The sequence below is a fragment of the Schistocerca piceifrons genome, chromosome 8 (assembly GCF_021461385.2).
Source record: "Schistocerca piceifrons isolate TAMUIC-IGC-003096 chromosome 8, iqSchPice1.1, whole genome shotgun sequence".
Classification (NCBI taxonomy): domain Eukaryota; kingdom Metazoa; phylum Arthropoda; class Insecta; order Orthoptera; family Acrididae; genus Schistocerca; species Schistocerca piceifrons.
In genome coordinates, this window is record NC_060145.1 from 239657092 (window position 1) to 239676694 (window position 19603).

Sequence of the window (19603 nt, forward strand, 5' to 3'; positions counted from 1 at the left end):
GTTAGGTTGGCTACAGTCGTCAGGTGGGCGCGACCACTGCTTTAACAGGGAAAAAACATTCAGTATTTCCGCAAGAAAGTAGTTCACAGCATAGCTGCACGTAGCAGCGGCGGGTGTTCCGATATGTGCACGCCCGTGACGAGTTTTGAAACTGCCCTGGGCCGCGGTCACTGCGTCTCAGAGCCGGGCCGAATCGCGTGCCATGCGGGCGGACGATCTGGCCGCCACGGGGACCCGGGCTTTCGCCGCTCCCGTTTGCCTGGGCCTACACGGCAACTCGTGGCAGGAAACGGTTTGGCGCCAGCGGGGGTGGAGCAAGAAGCGGGAGCAGACTTTTTCAGGGGCTTACCCACGGCACTGTAGCACCGCCCGTATAAATGGACACCGATCGACAGTAGTGGCACCAGTTACACCTTAAGTGTGCGACAAGTACCTGAACTCACAAGCAGACATGATCCGTGGGCAGGTGAGCTGGAATGTTAGCTTTGAGATATTCTTCAGCTTCATATCACTTGGCGACTCAGTTATTGACTTGACTCATTTGTAGTTTGTCTTAATGCTATTTCTCAAGAGAAATATTCGATTGTATCCTACTATTGCATCAGGAACTTGTTGTGGCCTAATATTTTCGCAAGAATTTATGATAATCGTACATGCATCTGCACAACCTAATACTCGGCAAGAAAGTGATAAGACAGGAAGGAAGGAAGATTAGCGTTGACGACGTAGATATTAGAAATGAAGGACACGCTAAATAGGACTACATGAAACAGTCTTACACACTCTGTATTCACCATTTAAGATATCCTCATTTAAGAATTGTAGACTGTGGTATTCTGGTCGATTAAGAAATTTTTAAAACGTCCATAGATAACGCAGTCATGGACCGTTCATTCGTAGTAGGGTGGAGGTTACAGCTATAACCATTTCCCGGTAGCCCTTACTCAAGAGAAATATTCAATCGCGAATGAATATATGATACTGCGAGAACAGTTTGATAGGGCATTCTTGGGAGAGTCAGTAACGACAAAACTATTCCACTGTGTGCAACAAATATGAGACAGGTTAAGAAGAATGTAATAATTCCAGATGGTGACAAGTGTGAATATTACTGACACATCAGTTTGCTAAGTCACTGTTGCAAAATACTGAAACGAGTTATTTAGGGAAGAATGGGAAGCCTGGTAGAAGGCGACCTTGGAAGAGATGAGATTGTGTACTGGAGAAATTTAGGAATACGCGAGACAATGCTGATTCTACGTCTTATCTTACAATAGTATAAAGAAAGGCGGACCTAAGCTTATAGCATCTATAGATTTAGCAAAACCTTTCGTCAATGTTGACTGGAATGAATTATGAAGGCAGCAGGGATACAATACAGGGAGCGAAAGTTTATATAGAACTTGCTCAGAAACGAGACTGCAATCGAAAGACGCTATATGGAAACAGTGGCTGAGAGAGAACGAGGTAGCTTTGTGGACTATGCCCGGTGTTATTCAGTTTGCACACCAAGCAAACAAATAAGGAAATATGGCAAAGTATGGGAAGGGCATTAAAGTACAAGGAGAATAAATGAAAGTTTTGAGGTTTGCTGATGACATTGTAATTCTCTCGGAGACGGGCAAACACTTGGAAGGGCAGTTGAACGGAATGGGTAGTGTCATGAAATGAGGTTATGAGTAACAAAACAAATAAAACAGGAGTAATAGACTGTAGTTGATTTAAATCAGGTGATGCTGAGGGATATAGACTAGGAAATGAGACACAAAATTAGAAGAAAAGTAAAATAACTGATGATGAACAAAAAAGAGAAGATATAAAGTGCAATCTGGCAATACTAAGAAACGCGTTTCTTTGTTGATAGTGATTATATATTTAATTGTTAGAAAATCTTTTCCGGAGCTGTTTCTCTGGAGAAAATCTTACAGGAAGTGAAACATGCACGATACACTCTTCAGATAAGAATAAAACAGAAGGTTTTGAAATGTAATGCTACACAAAAGTGTTGTAGATTGGACTGGTAGATCAGATAACTAATGAGGAGGTAGTACATCTAACTGGGGGAAAAAGATATTTATGGCTAAACTCGACTAAAAGAAGAGATAGGTTAAATGGTTACACCCTGAGGCATGAAGCAATCGTCAATTTGAAACGGAAGGAAGTGTGAGGAAAGGAGGGAGATGAAAGTTGTAGAGGGAGAACAAGGCATGAATACAGTAAGGAGTTTTAAATGATTGTACGCTGCCTAAGATAGGGTAGCGTTAGAGCAGCATCAAAACAGTCTTCCGACTGAAAACTACTACCACCACAACCAAAACAATGTCCCAATGTCGAGCACTGTGGAGGGTGGCTGTACAAAATCGCCTCAAACCGGTGGAGGGAATCAGTCGTGAGTTACAAAATGCTACCATCAGTCCAGCCAGCAAAGTGACACTGCGTGGAGCGGAATGGTCGAGCAGCTCCTCATAAGCCAACTATTCCTGCCTTAGTCAGTGCTAAACGGCAATTGAAATGACGTAAAGGGCGACGCCGCTGGTAACTTGATCAGGCTATACCCTCTGGCAGTTAGACGGAATGGTCTGGGTTTGACGATTGCCAGAGAACACTACCTGCTATCGTGTGTAGTCTCAACAGTTAAGTTCGAAAGAGGTGGTGTTACCGTATGAGAGTGTTTTCCGAAGTTGGCGTGTGTCCCCCTTATTGCGCTTAAGGAAACTCTAATTGAGGAAGGTAAGGAAAAGTTTTACACCGCCTACAGTAGTGGAACAGTTCGAAGACGCTGACTGTTTGTACCAGCATGAGAATGCACGCTGTTATGCAGAGGAAGCTGTGGGGCGATGGTTTGTGGACAATTACATTGCTGAAACGATCTGACCTGCCCAGAGAGGAATAATTTCGGGATTTAGGATATCGACTTCTGAGCAGCCCACAGCGTCCAGTAACACTACCTTCTCTGGTTTCGACTCGTGAGGAGGAATGTTCTGCCACTTCACTGAAAGGGTCCCCAGCACAGGACAAGCAGTCATAAAGGAGTGACACTCCCATCTCAGTGTCCTCTAACAGGTGTCCGGATATTTTAAATCAGATGGTTTACAGAGTTTCGTTTGTTAGATATCGATGAGAAAGCGCGTAGAGGAGGCTACATGACAATATTGTGGTCTGAATTACGTAAATAATGCAAAATATTTTAATGAGGGGTCTAGGAAAAAAATATTCACCGAAACATTTCTGCAGTTTTTAATGTGCATCAACAGCGAAGGCATGTGTAAATTTAATGGCACTCAGTCATAGAAAACTAATGAAGAAGAGTAATAACAAATTGTGCCAAAGTTCAGCAGGGAAATATTTTGGGGAAAGTGTCAAAAATCGATAAGTGGCTGACAGAATACAGATACCAATACATTGGCTCCGAAAACGTGTTCATTTAGTAAGAATCTGGGAAAATCATTTAAAACGTGAATTGAGATACCCATTCATGTCCGACTTTGTGTTTAATCATTAGCAGTTCACTGTATTTTTCGTTTTGTTTTGTTTACTTTGCAAACTGCTCACCAAATGAGATCTAAAACGACGTCGTAGGTCTTCTGTGGTTGAAGGACAGTTTACTTATTAACTGTTTGTTTTATAAATCTGAGTAGCAGATCACCAGTCTATGCATTGTTCATTTCTGGAGTGGATGTTTGAAAGCCTGTTACTAAATAAATTTCAGACAACGTAGTTACGAGTCACTGTTACAGCTCTTCATTCCAGCTGATTGCCAAAGAGCTGTATCGTCATCTATAATGCTGGTTATTAGGTTTCTGAATTTGTTGGGACACAATTTCGTGTGTAACCAGAACTATTTTGGGGGTAAAAATTAGTATTATCAGACGGAAAGAAAGTCTGGTTTCAGAATGAGTCTAGAAATAAATAATTACAAAAGGTGATTGGTGGTATGTCATTTCGGTTTTTCTCATATGTTACTAGTCAGTCAGGAAATGATTGTACACTTGATAGATGTATGATACTTTCCTTCATATACGAAGCCGCTAATTTGTGTACAAATTTACTTCATTACCTGTCTTCAGATATTGGCAGCACTGTTGCTGTTGGGGATTGCTGCAAAGTGCCAGCAGGCGCTGTGCGGCCACGCCCACTCCTACGCCCACCAGACGGGTCCCGTGGTGGGTCCCGCGCACCCAGTCACTGTGGGACACGCCGGTTACGGGGGATACGGACACGGACACGGAGGACACAGTGTGGACTACGTGGTAAGAATGTAGTTTGTGATGGCGGTACTCCACGGCGCTTCTCTAAACGATTCTGTTGATAGAAGAGTGACTATCTCCCACTAATCTCATTAAGTGCGTCCTCGTGTCCTCTTAGTGTCTTACTGGCGATTAATAAATATGAATAAACAGTCTTTCAGTTTACATGAAAATCACAGTTAATGGGACCGTTCACTACCTTTGACGTACGATCCTCTACTTAGATATTGGTCAGGAATGTTCCTGTACTGTGATGCACCACGGATAAACACAGAAATAATGAGAGACCAAAGCTACCAACAACTTAGAAAATGTATTTTTATTTTATTTAGTTTGATTTAACCTGGGGGACAAAACAACGGTGGTCCCTGGCCCCTGTTGCTCACACCGAAACAAAGTTCATTGCGTAGTATCGCTCCCTGGCATTCTAGAAAAGCCAACTAATACGCTTAAAGGGTAGTAGGATGCCTTTGCTAGTTATCCATTGCAAAATACTTAAGCATACGTGTTTATTCCCCTTTATAACTGGCTCGCATCACGCCGCAAAGCCTAACTTACTCCTACGTTAGTCCATCAAAATTAATGTCTTATCACTAAGGGAAACCTTAATTCGCGTGCTTACTCCTTGTGGATGTCACTGAAACTGTTTTCCTCAGTCATTTGGGGTCGTATGGTCTCAGATTCATTATACTTCCCAAGGACTCTCGCTTGAAATACACTTAGCCGTTCTATCTGTAATCAGTAATCAGCTACCGGTACTAGAAAGCAAACCATGTTGAGGAATACGTGCGCCCTGCTCTAGCGTCTTCGCCGAGGTTCTTCCCTGGGCCACCATCAGCCTCACTCATTGGTTGTGCTGCACTCACCAAGACTGCATGATCGTGTATCAATTCCACAGACCTTCCGCATGTATACGTTTCAGGTTAGTAGCACCTTCCGATTTGCCCCCAAGGATATGACAGTAACACTCGGCTAAGGTTGGCGCCGCTCTTTCCTTTTGATCAGTTCTCTCTGGCTCATGCGGAGGTCAGACGGGTGGAGAACCTAGGATTCACATCGGCTGGAATTTTCATCATCTGAGGCCAACACAATTTTCAGTTCGAGTCTTTCTGAACCCGCAGTTATTGTGAACTCTGTTTCTCGCTGTATTTGAAATCGAAAGAGGTGGGAGTTAATTTTTCTATGCAGCTCGTGTCAGACTAGTATTAAGGTTTTCTCTGTAAATCCAGGCATACCCGAAGTACGAGTTCGAGTACGGGGTGTCTGACGGGCACACAGGGGACCACCACTCCCAGAAGGAGCACCGCGACGGAGACGTCGTGACGGGCGAGTACTCGCTCAAGGAGGCGGACGGCAGCGTGCGCACCGTCAAGTACCACGCCGACAAGTCCGGCTTCCACCCCGTCGTGCACCACTCTCACCATGGTAAGCAATTCCAATAACATACTTTGCACCAGGTTGGATGGTACTTTCACGACTCAATAGGACAAGGACGCTGTTCATTATTTTGCGTCAGTGTCACCAGTTATTTGAGTTCTATACACATACTGTTGTTTGCTACACAGTATCTGAATAACTGTTTAATTACACGTCTTGTTTTCTGTGTTAACAAAGTTAGGGATCTTGACTGTCTGGAAGCGCGCGACCGCTACGGTCGCAGGTTCGAATCCTGCCTCGGGCATAAATATGTGTACGTCCTTAGGTTAGTTAGGTTTGAATAGTTCTAAGTCTAGGGGACTGATGACCTCAGATGTTAAGTCTTATAGTGCTCAGAGCCATTTGAACCTTTTTTGACCGTCTGGTTTCTCATTAATAACGTCATGATTTATGTATTCACCATAAAGAGACACGTGAATATGCTATAGCGATGTAGCCAATAAATGAAATAAACTCCATATATGTGTACATGGACAGTATTTGTGCTCGTTATCACAATATCCGTCCAGGTCACACCTTTGTTTAATTTAATTCCCATCACGTAGCATGTTTCGGCATACAGCCATCATTAGATTCGAATTGAAGACAATGGTAAATGGTTAGTCTTAATTCAAAACGATACCATTTGTGTCACAAACGACTGATGCTTCTGACACGGGTGTTACCGTACTATATCATCAAATATATTGTTCAACTGAGAATAAATAAGTTAAATGTACAATCTGGAAGGAAACTTAGAATAAGACCACATTATTTAATAGTCTTATTAAACGAATTTCACTTTACAAGGGGATCATCAGACTGTAACTTACTATCGGCACCAATCACTATAAAACAATGGTTAACAACTTTTGTAAGGAAATATCATCGGAAAGATGTTACAAGAACTGTCTGAGTAAAAGTTACCTCGGGTAGCGGTGCCATGAAATAGCAGCAAAGCTACAACTACGTCGTGAATAAACGTGAAGAAGAAGTATTTTATGCTAGCAGAATAATCTTCTTGAAGTAAGTATTCTTATTTGCTCGATCATATTGTTTTGTTCTGCTGCGTAGCTAACAGAACTGTTCCAGTTCTTCTACTGCGCCTTTCATATGTTGTAGTTTGACGGATTTGTGTTCTCCTTTTATAAACTTCACCATTTACAGTTTTATTTTATTTAGCCTTAATCTAGATTACATGCGAAATAGGCCCTTCATTACACTTAACTAAGCTTCTGAAGGATCTGCGTTTTAATCAAATTTGGCTGTGTAATTTAGGCTTACCTTTAGTTTATGTTCCCGTTACACTTACATTACAGTTCTGTTCATTTTCACTATTTACCTCATCGAGGACATTCAGTAGGTCCACTGAAGTTTTGTAATTTTTCCGATTTCATGCTTCCACCCGTATGGAAAATGTGACAATAGGCTCTTCTACTTCAAATTATTCTGATGTTGAACTAATCTTCATCCCTGTAGTGTTCAATTAATTTTTCTTTTTTCATCCAAATTTTTTAACAACTTTTCATGCATACAGGATAAAATTTGATTCTGGTTTACAAGTCATAAAAAAGTATGCTTGGCTTCTGAATGAAATTTTCACTCTGCAGCGGAGTGATTGCTGATATGAAACTTCCTGGCAGATTAAAACTGTGTGCCGGACTGAGACTCGAACTGGAGGCCTTCGCCTTTCGCGATCAAGTGCTCTACCAAATGAGTTACCCAAACACGACTCAGGACCCGTCCTCACAGCTTTAATTCCGGCAGTACCTCGTCTCCTACCTTATGCTTGGCTTGTTTTAATGAATTAATTCCTGTGCAAATAACTGGAATTTGCCTCGTCTGTCACAGAGGTTAATATCTGCGATGCAGTTGTACTTTTCAATTTCTGACGTTTTAATTTTTTTTTGCAGGCTACGGCGCTGGATTTGGCGAAGGCACGTCGTACCATGCGTTCTGAAACGTCCAAGTTCAAAGTGCCGCGTACCTCTAGGCTCTCTAATTTTCTTCACAGAACCATTTTCATATTTATTCCTATTTAACCATGAGATAAGCTGCTGATCTTGTAGCTCCATCTTCATCCTGTTGTTATAAACAGCAGTCGCTGACATAGAGTCCTTGTGCAAGTTATTTTTGTTGTTAAACACAGTAAAATAATGTTTCTCACTTCGTACTGCTTTATACAACTGTGTTTGTCTTAATAACTACTGAAGTTGTATGTATATATTTTCTGTTGATTTTTATACATTTTGTATGATTTATTAATCTATGTGGGACAAGAAATAAAATGTCTATAAGAATAACAACAAAAAAGTTTTTCTAAACGTGTGCATGGTGTTTGAGTGCAGAAATTATTATCTTCAGACACGACATGAGTGCAGAATGTTTCATTGGAACTCCAGCACAACCTCTTACACTGCCTACATGTCATATGGAGAAAAAAAGTGATGTACGCAGTGAAATAACCTCAGTGTTTATCCACTTAATTTAGGAAGTGACACGTTTTCTTGAGTACGAAGACAACGTACTAATCTATTACGATTTGCGTTTTCTAGTATTTGACACACTTTCCAATGCGAAACTCTTCACTTAAATTTCCGTCATGGAGGCAGTGAAACCGAAGTTTCTGTTGGGTATTAAAGAATATTAGGTTCATTGCTTAGTATATAGTAAGTAGGGGAGTTGATACTGAGAGACACGTTAACACTAGACATAGTCCATACGTAGTTTGTAAATAGTTGACATAATCCACTTTCTACAAGTATGAAGTTGATGAGATGCTACAAAGACTAAATTTTGAGGATAGGATTTTCGTAGGTTGCTCCATGTACCAGTTGTAGATACCGTCTTGTCTGGATTCAGAAATATGCCCACACTTCAGTGTTTTATATATATATATATATATATATATATATATATATATATATATATATCCAGTAGTGGATGATTTAGATTTTCGTCTAAAAATCTGGACACGATATATATATATATATATATATATATATATATAACGATAATATCGTTCTAATATATATATATATATATATATATATATATATATATATATATATATATATATGTATTAGAACGATATTATCGTGTCCAGATTTTTAGACGAAAATCTAAATCATTCCACAATTGGTGCTGAAATTCTTCTGTGGTGTAAAAGTCACACAAAATATCTCATCATCCAGCCCTTTATAGCCACCATGTCATCTCGAGGACCAAGCAGTGCTACATAGAGTTTAAACCACGGGACTCCTATTCAGGACATGTGATGTTCAAATCTTCACTCTGCCATCCAGGTTAGTCTCATCTGGTGTTGCTCATATGATGAAGAGAAAACGCTACCCAGTCTCGTTGAATTGATGCTTGCGATCTCTATGTAATGATCCCATTGTCAACTGGTGTTGAACCTGAACACTACTCGTTACCCCATTATGGGAGTTACCTATCGCTATCAAATTATGCACTTTTCGTTCTGTATTAATCAGCTTTTTACGAAGTAATTTTGTTTGACTACATCTGAAAGTGATCGATATCACTGGACATTCTTGAATTTCTTTTACTGATATTACAGATGTGTTTCTTCATTACTAGTTGTAATCTACCTACAGTGGTTCTGCAGCCTTCGTTATTTTTATGAATTACGCCGGTGACCGAAGGGGCTCCTTTTTGCTAGTCAGTGAACACAGATTCTAAGCTTTTCGAATGCAACTCTGCATTTCATAGTTTAATAGCAGTATATCCTCATATGTTCTAACCCACCTAGAATTTTTAGAATTCAACTACATGAGCATTCTGGCCCACTCTGACCTTAAACGTTGTCAAGATCATCCCATGGTCCTCAAGATCATGCATGACGTCGTAGATGATCTTGAAGACAAGATATCATGATCCTAATCGTTGAGACCATCGTCCTTATCAATGAGGATCAATGCCTCCTGCTTATCTCCAGCCGATCATAGCGCAGTATTAAAAGTAAAATAACCAATGAAATATCAAAGATGGTGGAAATAGCCCAATTATGTTAGCCAAAAATTAAAAATACCGTCCAATGTCCCTATCTCCAACCAATTACAGTGCAGTGATCCCCAGCCAATTATAATGGAATATTAAAAATTCCAAGATGGCAGAAATAGATCAATTCTATTAATGGAAAATCTGAAACACTATCCCATTCCCCTCCATATGTTTAGAAGTATGTGCAGTATTAAAGATAATGAAAACAGACCAATTTTATGCTTTATATTCCATGCTCCCTTCTCTCTATCACCAACCAGTCAGCATGCAGCATTAGGCAATAGCTCAACTGTATAAATAGGTAATTAAAATCCCTCCTCTCCCCAAACTTTAGCCCGTTAAATGCAGTACTAAACATCCAAACGTAGAGGAATAGCCTAATTGTGGATGGAAAATTAAAAAAAAAAGAAAAAAAAAAACGGCAACCAGTCCGTGCATAGTATCAAAATTATGCGTAAAAATGGTATCAAATTAGTTTATTTTCGACATTGCATCAAGTCACGCCCCTCTCCCTTCTTATCCCCAGCCAATCATAGCGCAGTATTAAAAATCTAAGATGACTGAAACTAGCAAATTGTGCTTTATATTACACATCCCGTCCCCTCTGTCTACAACTAACACAGCACAGTATTAAAACGATGTGTAGAAATTGTGTCAGATTACATTATTCCTGACATGCATTTACCACCCCCCTCCTCCTATCTCCATCCAGTCGATCCATGATGTAAAAAAAATGACACCAGCTTCTGATATGCAGTAAAAATTACATAACTTCCACTTGAAATTAAAAAAATATCCATTATTTCCTAGAAAGTCACATACAAGTTACATAATATTAAATGATGTGTAAAAATTGTGCGTAAGTTCCAATATTTACGAACAAGTTAGTTACGTACTTTACACTCCCCTCCCCCTCCTCATTCCAACAAGTCAGAGTATAGCATTAAAAATGTCTCAGGCTGCAGTAAAAAAAAAAAAAAAATTATGCAACCTCCACTGTACATCTTGCTCATGTGTTGGTTCACATCTTTCCACCTATGTCTCGTTATTAAATATAATTTATCGTCACGTTTTTGTCAAAGTATAAATACTGCGATCTCTCATGTTCTTTCATCACAGACATGCATACAGTACACATATTGTGCAGCGTCAACTGTAATCCTTACCTGCCACTGCCAGATACAAGCAGTGGTCCACTGATGAGAGAGAGTTGCCTCTGCATGTCTCAGCTACGCTGGTAAGACGCAGACCAACTCACAGACATCTATGTGGAAGCAGTTGTAAAACGTTGTGGTCTCCTGACCTACACTGCTTACATATTCCGCCCTCACAATCATATTCCGCACATCAACACGCTTCATTCGAACCCAAACTCGGTAAGATAAAGTCAGTGTTGTATGAATTCATGTAAACGATATGCAATTAACAAGTAAGCGCACCGTGATTGAAATACTCGAGGCTGGCGTACACACATACATTCCAGACACGACGGTTACAGAAGCTTTTAGTTCGGGAGAGAAACCGCACAACGGGACGCCGGTTCCTTCAGGGGACGACCCATCCTACGTCGGCCGGTGACCGCCCGTGTAGCGGACAGCGTGGGCCTGAGTGAAAGGAGGGAACAACCCCATGTTTGGCTTAAAAGAAAATTCTGCTACATTGTGTGGGAGCGGCCAGCCTACGCATTCTTTACACACAGCATGCAGTTTCAGAGATTTTCACAGGGAGACAGCAAACGCCAAACGCCGACGCTACAGGTTTCTGGATTGGTCGCCTTAAACGAAACGTCATTCTCCCGTTTTAGAAGAGCAATGCTGACTGGCAGACGATATTTCTGGCGCCTTGAGCTGAAGGAATGATGGAAGAGACCGAAAGATATACCCCTTCACGTCTGGTGTGGAGAGGCCGTTGCGTTGTCGCTCTTGGAGCGAGGAACAAGTCTCTCCTCAGTATTTCACTGGGAGAGCACCTGTGTCGAGAGCGAATCGAAGTGCTACTCTATATTGAGTCCTTGCGATTAAGCGTTGTTCACTGTGTTGGCCGACACACTTATTGTGTGCTGTGAACGGACAGAGTTATAGTTAAACACCTGTGAGCGAATTTTGAGTGGCATCGCAGTGGACTGGTTATCTGACCTCTGTACCACGCCAATAGTTAGACTAGGGTGATTATGAATCCTTGACTTCAGCAAGGCATAGGGAGAGTTTGATTGGTGAAGGTCAATCCAGATAGAACGAGAGCTATCTTATTTGTCAGCAGCAAGCGGCGCAGACAGCAGTCATCGCAGCTTACGGTATTGTGCACTACAGCTATTGTGAGCCTCATATGTCTTCCACAGCAGTACACTTCACTGCATTTCACACGCGATCGCCTTGACCGTACCTAGCAACATTCTAAAGGATAATTATTCAAGTTGAGTAGGTGCGCCTCTCAGCCATTCTGCCAAGTCAACAACCATCTTAAACTTTGCATAGAAATTTCATTAACGAATCCTATCCTTGAGAGGTAACTTCACATTCCGAAAAGAATCAGGATATAAATTGTTCAATTCATAACTAATAGTGCCATTGTGATTTCTCAGAATTTTTGCAAAATAAATAATAACTTTCGTTAGTTTCATGTTTTTCTTACAATAACTAGCACTACTCCAGTACCCAAGTATCCCAGTAGTTACATAAAAAATTTTGAAAATTTTTGTGTCATTTCCTTACAGCAGACGACTCCAGAAGATATTTATTGCTGAAGTTGTTCAGGCATTTCTCTTTAGAACGTTAGGAGCGTCTGTCTGACTTCTGTAGTAGTGTGGGGTTGGAAATTGTATCTTGCAGGAGCCACAGGGTAAAGGGTACATCTCAGATTAATCTGTAGCGCAGAATAAGAGAATAGAAGACCAACCCCACACGTCAGACAGTCAATACAGCGACTAGGAAAGATAACAAAAAAGAACTCAAACACAAAATATGGTAGATATAACGCTTACTATAAACATTTTACGTTCAAAGTTTTTTAATTTCTTCCACTATATGAGCAGTTTTAATGGATTACAAAATTTGCATACAAGTATACAATTTACACCATATATATTTAACGTACTGTGCTTCCTACACATAATGTAATTGCAAAAAACCCTACAGACAGCTGCGGTGACGAACCCCCCTCCCCTCCCCTTATATTGTGCCTTGGAACAGTGGAACTACTGAGTGTGTCAGTGAACAGTGATTATACGGTTCTTAGTCCAATGCATATACGTGTGTTTCTGTCAGAGAAACTTTGACTCATATGTTTTGCAGGGGTTCGATTTATTGGTGTTTATTAGACTGACTCTTGTATTTTGCAGGTGTTCTAATTATTTTTTTTAGACTTTGACTCTTGTATTTTGCAGGTGTTTTATTTATTTGTGTTTTTTTAGATGTTGACTACTGTACTTTCAGAACTGTTTTATTGAGCAATGTTTGTTCTTGTGTGATGCATTAGATTTGTGACATTTTGTTTCGTAAATTCATTCCTGTGGCATTGCTTCGTTTCACAGTCAGAATGCTATTCTTCTCATTGGACTGTGATCGATTAGCCTTTGCATGGGGCATATTTAAGGTGAGGAACCCCATAAGGGTAACAATCACACAATTAATTGTAGTTTCAGTATAATGACACAGTGATCATTGTTTGCTAACTAACTGAAATATATTAGAGTGATTAAATTAGTGCCACAAAGTTATTTTAGTTCTACAAATTATTGGTTTTATAAGATATAGAATTTTTTTGCGATAACCACTTTTTAAAACATGTTTTTTTCTCTTATCATTTTTTTGCTTTTGCGGATTGTGCATTGTAATGTTCTGCTTTATAATACTGATGTTACTTTCATGTTTTTTTTTTTTTTTTTAAATTGCTGTGGCACCTTTGCTATTTTCATAAATTTTGCTTGTTAATAAACGGTCATAAATTTTCCTGTGATCAGCTGGCTCTTGCAATGAGCAAATACTAGTGAACTCCATAAGGGTAACACCCAGAAATTGTTTTCATATTAATGACACAGGGACCATTGTTTTTACTTGCTGACCGAATTAGGTCCACACTATCTTTTAAATAGGTGCCACAGATTTTTTTCTTTTTCTCTTTAAGATTGGTAAATTCTAAAGAATTGCTGAAATTATTGTGTTTAGCAAATAGCTGGTGACCTTTTGCCTTTTCTTTACATTTTTGGTTTAAGTTGGGTGTGAGATGCCTGCTTGGGAATGTCCTATCATGGCCAGAAAATTCCCTGCACAGTCTTTTCCCAGAGCGTTGGGGTTATGAAAGGTCTTTGTTGGATTCCTTTCATGTTAATGTCTTAAATCTGTTGTCATTTACGGCATAAATTCCTCTTCTAAATTTACTGTGGTGTTTCTGACTATCTGGGAGGAGACTGAGCAGTGGAACGTGTTACTTTTACACATAAACAAGAACGATCTGTCACACTACTACACTTTAAAACACAGTTTATATGTAATTCATGTCACACAGTCTCATACGGAACCTAAACCCGCCTTCTTTTATATACTGTATATGATAAGATACTGTCATCCCCCTTCCCTTCTGTGTGAGAGGATGAATGAGCAAATATATTTCTAGTTGCATGCTGGATGGTAGCAGACAAGCCTGTCTGCTAGAGAACAGTAGGACCAACGTCGGAACAGGTAGCTACGCTTTCTAAAAGCAGAGAGGTTTCTATTCTTAGTATGGTCCTGTCCGTCCCTTGTCATGTTGGTATAGGGAGCTGCCTCTCTTGTCACTTCCGTTTGTATTTGGGATGCACGCTCGGTAGGAGCCCAGGTCAGTCTGTCCGCGGCTAGCTTCTGAAGTGGTAAGATCTCCGGCTAAGCACATGTCTGCTAAGTCTGTAGGACAATGGATTTCTTAAGATCAGCCTAACTGAAAATTTAATCACCTTTATTTCAGGTTTAGCTCTAAAATATCTAATGTTATCTTAAATTGCAACGCAGTGTAATTCGAGTGTGAAGTTCATAATATATTCCTGTTGTTGCGTTGCCACTACTTTGTGAGTAAAGTGGAACCACGTGTTGATCAGTAACTCTAACTAAGATCATCAATCTAAAATGCGAATGTGCGTGAGATTACAATGTCTCGTCTTGACAATATTTTTCAATATAGCAACTTTTCTTTATGTTCAACCCATGTGGGGTGTACTTTGTGGGACCAGTACCAAATGCTTATACAATTGTTTGACCCATCAGGTTAATAGTAAGTCGATAGTAACCAGTTTGAGGTTTTTCTTCTGTAAATTGATTTTCGATCTAATTAATTTTAATTATCAAAATTATTGTGGAGTTACACTCATTGTGTAAACCAAGTTGACCACGTGAAGCATGTGAAGTAATCATCAAAGTAGCCCTCAGCTATTCTTTTCGGGAAGATTTCACAGAGAGTTAGTATGAATTTAGTATACCAGTGTGTGGTAATTACATGACGGACAGGACTGTGCTACGAAGGTAACTTCTTTGGGTGAAAATTGAATTGGTTGGTTGTGGTTAATTTCCTCTTGCGTATGTTTCAACGTTCTTCGTGTGTTCTTTTATGAATGCAGTGCTGTATGCAGTCTCCCAATCTTGGCTCCATATTTGATGTGTTCCATAAGATTACAATCTCACATTTTCACAATCCTAAATAAGACACTAGTTAGTTATGAATCAAGTTTAATATGCTGAAATTTCAATGATCAACGTTAAAATAAATTTCCAAATATAAACTGATTCATTTCTATTTATTTAAATTCTCGTTTATATATATATATATATATATATATATATATATATATATATATATATATATATATATATATATATATATATATCACCAGTTGTCATATGACTATTAAAAGATTATAATTAATGTTAGTCTGGTTGGGAATTTGGTAAGCTAGACTGGATACCTGGTGAAACAGTTGCGCAGTAAAGGAAGGTTAACTTCCCCAGACAGCTCACAGCTTTTAACCCGCTTTTATTGTCTATCAGCACCGCTTTCGTAGCAAATTAAAGCAACAACGTTATAACATCTCAGATTAATCCGTTGCGCAGAATAAAAGAATAAAAGATCAACCCCACCTATCAGAAAATGGCGACCCTGCCAGGATAAGTAAAATAGGTAAGCTACCAGGATAAGAAAGTGTCAGGATAGTTAGGTATGGCAGGTCGCAGCAGTAGCACTTTGAAGAACTTTCTTTCATGTATTAAATAGCTAATTGCAATGATTGGGATCAGAATAGATACAGGTAGTGAAGAAAACAGAATTGTAGGGAAAAGGATGTGTGTTATGGTGTTGGAAAATTTTGCATTTTTTTACTATTTTTCTGTAGCTGTTAGGGCATAGAATTTTCATTTGATAGGCACAGACGCAGAGTGACGCAGAGAAGCAGTGTGACACAGCATCGCATAAATTAGAATTAAGAAATATCATTTTTCTCCCTTTGCAAGCGCACAGGTAGAGATCTGAGTCTGTAGCAGAGCAGACAGAACATTAACCGAGAAGTCACGACGTTGTTGTTGTTGTTGTTGTTGTTGGTTCAACCAACTGGTAAGTGGTCGTACAGTTTTGTAGATAGGGTTGTGGTGTGTTGAAAGAATTTCCATGTTAATGAGAGCACAAGCCAAAAGGTTACGTGAGAGACAGCAAGTAGACAAGATGGGGGAGAATGAACCAGATAGACAGCAAGTAAACGAGCTTATTGAGAATAGGACAGAAGGTGAACCTGAAAATAGGACAGACGGTGAATCAGAGAATAGGACAGTCGGGGAGCTGCAGAATTAGCAGGCTCAGTTAGAATGGGATAAAATTGAGACAGATCAGACAGATGGGAATCGAAGGGATGAGAACATCGAATTTCCAGAATATGAAATTCCAGGTAGGGCACATTCTGAGCCAGAAATAGAGGGCCCACGTAGGAAATGGCAAAGAATAGAAGCGTAACGAGCACAGGAAACGCGTTTGTTTGCCGCATATTCAGGGACAGAATACACGTCAATACAGTCAATGAACCGGCAGTTAGATAACGTTCAAAGATAAGTAGACAGTGAGGAAGAGGGGAAACATTTAGAATACGTCGTTACGAGCGCCACGAAAAGGTTCCGTAACAGACGCAGCTGTACCTGGAAACGCAAGACATACACAACAGAGAGGGCAGAATGCGGAGTTGTTTCCGCCACGTAATGGTTCAATGACAAACGCAACTAGTCCTCAACACAGACGGGTTATTGCAGTTATCAAACTGAGAAACGCCACAGCATAGCGCAGTAAACGACGTAACTGACCGAGTAGAAAACAATAGATCGAGAATACATAGTTCAGCGGAAGGTAGTGTTACAGGACAGGACGTGATCATGGAGATGTTACAAAAAATGAACGCTAGTACGACTAAACAGAATACACAGATAACAAAACAGTATCAGGAATTGAAACAGGATGATCAGGAATTGAAACAGGACAATCAGGCTATTAAGACACAGATCCTACAGCTTAAAATCCAGATGGAAGAAGGGATCGCCAGAATTGATAGTCAGATCACTCAGATAAAAAAAGTCGCGAAAGAATCTAGAGAATGAATTCAGGTACTAACACAAGGTCAGCAGCACTTGCGCACTGACGTGGACAAGGTCCAATTGGACATCGAAACGTTGACAAAAAGGTGGAACGTTTTACGAAAAAAAGAACAAGCAATTCAAAGCAAGGTCGCAAAGGTTGCACTGAAAAAGTATGATCAGCGGATTAATAAAATAGAACTTAAAAACAAAGATCAGCTTGAAAAGCTTCGAACAGAGTTGATACAAACTATCGAAGAAAAGATCGAGACCGATTACACCTGTAGCGAAACAACTGGCGCGTCAAGCATTAATTCAGTACACAAACACGCGCGGTCTAAGAAAGTTCAAGTAGAACCAAGGATAGACGTAACACTCGCGCAGATATGGAAACAGAAAACCCCGATTAAAGTAATACATGACATGTCACAGGACCAGGCACAGTACCCAGAAAAACGGAACACATACCTTCAGCCGATACCAATCGAAAGACAGGCAACTGAACCAGTAAATCCAATGACACAACATAATAGCAGCAGAGGTACTATACCACGAACGACGAGAGTAGAAACACACGAACAACACTTTTGTTCACCAATGATACGATATGACGCGGGTATGAGTCAGGAAATTGAGAATAGGCAGACAGGCAGTAGATTACCAGAGAATAAACACGACGACACAAGCAGTGGCAGATTATTTGAGTCCATGAATCAGCCACAAACCGGATTTATGAGTAGATATGATACAGACCACTTCCTTACAGTTAGAAAATTTCAACATTTCAAGGAAGAAGGCGGTAGCTTGCATGCACGCGCATTCATCGACCAGTTTCAAGTAGGCTTACCAAACCACTGGAGCGTAGCTCACAAACTTTACTTCATTTGCGCATACATGTCAGGGACAGTAGCAGAGGTGATCCAAAAGATCGCGGTTACCTGTACATCTTACCTACAGTTCAGAACAGCATTTCTCGAAAGATATTGGTCTAAGGAGGCCCAAAAAAAAATTAAATACGAGTTACTTCAGATGACACCATATGAAAACTCAGGAGAGAAAAGCGTGGTAAAATTCTTCGATACAATGGACAAAAATAATCAATGCCTAGACAAACCATACAGTAACAGAGAGCTGATACGTCTATGTAGAATGAAATTACCGGTAAAGTATCAACAGGCGACAGTAGCAAAAAATGAAAATACCGAAGAATTCAAAGAGGTTTTAAGAGAAAATGAATTTATGTTTAAAGAAGACAAGGTGAAAGAAAAAAAAGGAAAGGGAACAGCAAAAGGAGAGGACTAGGAACGAATATTCCAATAATAATAATAACCGTAATCCTAACACCAATAATTTCAGGCAATTTAACAGACAAGGACAGTGGCACAATGGAGACAATTGGCATAGAAATGATAACTAGAATAATTGGTACCGAAATAGGAACGGTAATGGACACTCATACAGTGGCGGATATGGATTTAGGAATCAAAATGCCAACGGTCAAGGGTATTTTGAAAGAGGTCACGATGTTAGAAACAGCAACTGGCGAGGCCAGAGCGCGAATAATTACCTAGGAAATTATGGTCCACAGAGACAAGAACACCACAGCAAAGGGAAACCAGAAGTAGAAATTAGGCCACCAAATCCTGAAAAACGTAAAGATTGACGAGAAATATCGGAAGAGGTTAGGCAAACTGACGTCCATTCATTAAAACAATCAAGAAAGGCCATTCATGTTTCGGAAGTAGCTAGATCAAAATTAGAAAAAACATAAAATAGCCAAAATTCAGACAAACAGGGACTTACGAAAATTTCCCACAAAGAGTCAGCACCAGATACACTTGAATTACGCTACATAGCCTGGGAAAACAGCATAGAATGGAAAAATTCTGAAAGCGAGGATGAGCTGCCACCACTTTCGTGTATTAAAGAATTAAGCGATGAAGAATTGTTAACCGGATTTAGCAATATATTTGACGAGAAGCAAGTAAATGAACGCGATAAAACAGAGCAGAGTATCCTAGATAAAAACAAAACACAGACGCCACGAACACAAAAGACGTATAATGTATACAACATGGGTGACTATGAGGAGATAGAGAGACAGTACATTCGGGAATGTTTGGAAATGAAGGAAAAGGAGAGACAGGTGCTCGAAAACAGACGAAAAGACATAGATGGGTCGCAAACGGTTTTGCTCACGGGGTTAACATCAAAGCAAACACAAACACAAAGGGAAGGTATAACTATCCACAAGTTAAGCTATGAATCTATAGCAGAGGATTTGATGCAAGCAAAGGAAATCGTAACATCCACAATTATACAACCCACATTAAAGATAAACATTGG

At 39.9% G+C, this 19603-nt stretch overlaps 1 protein-coding gene across 1 annotated transcript in view; it reads left to right on the forward strand.

Moving 5' to 3' along the window:
- Window positions 1-451: 451 nt before the first annotated feature.
- The window catches only part of LOC124712236, a 53284-nt gene continuing 34132 nt past the window's right edge, over window positions 452-19603 (forward strand). Inside the window, exons 1-4 of the mRNA XM_047242530.1 lie at window positions 452-466; window positions 4068-4250; window positions 5477-5672; window positions 18614-18699. Coding sequence (XP_047098486.1) covers window positions 452-466; window positions 4068-4250; window positions 5477-5672; window positions 18614-18699 — 480 coding nt within the window. The remainder of the gene's footprint in view (window positions 467-4067; window positions 4251-5476; window positions 5673-18613; window positions 18700-19603) is intronic.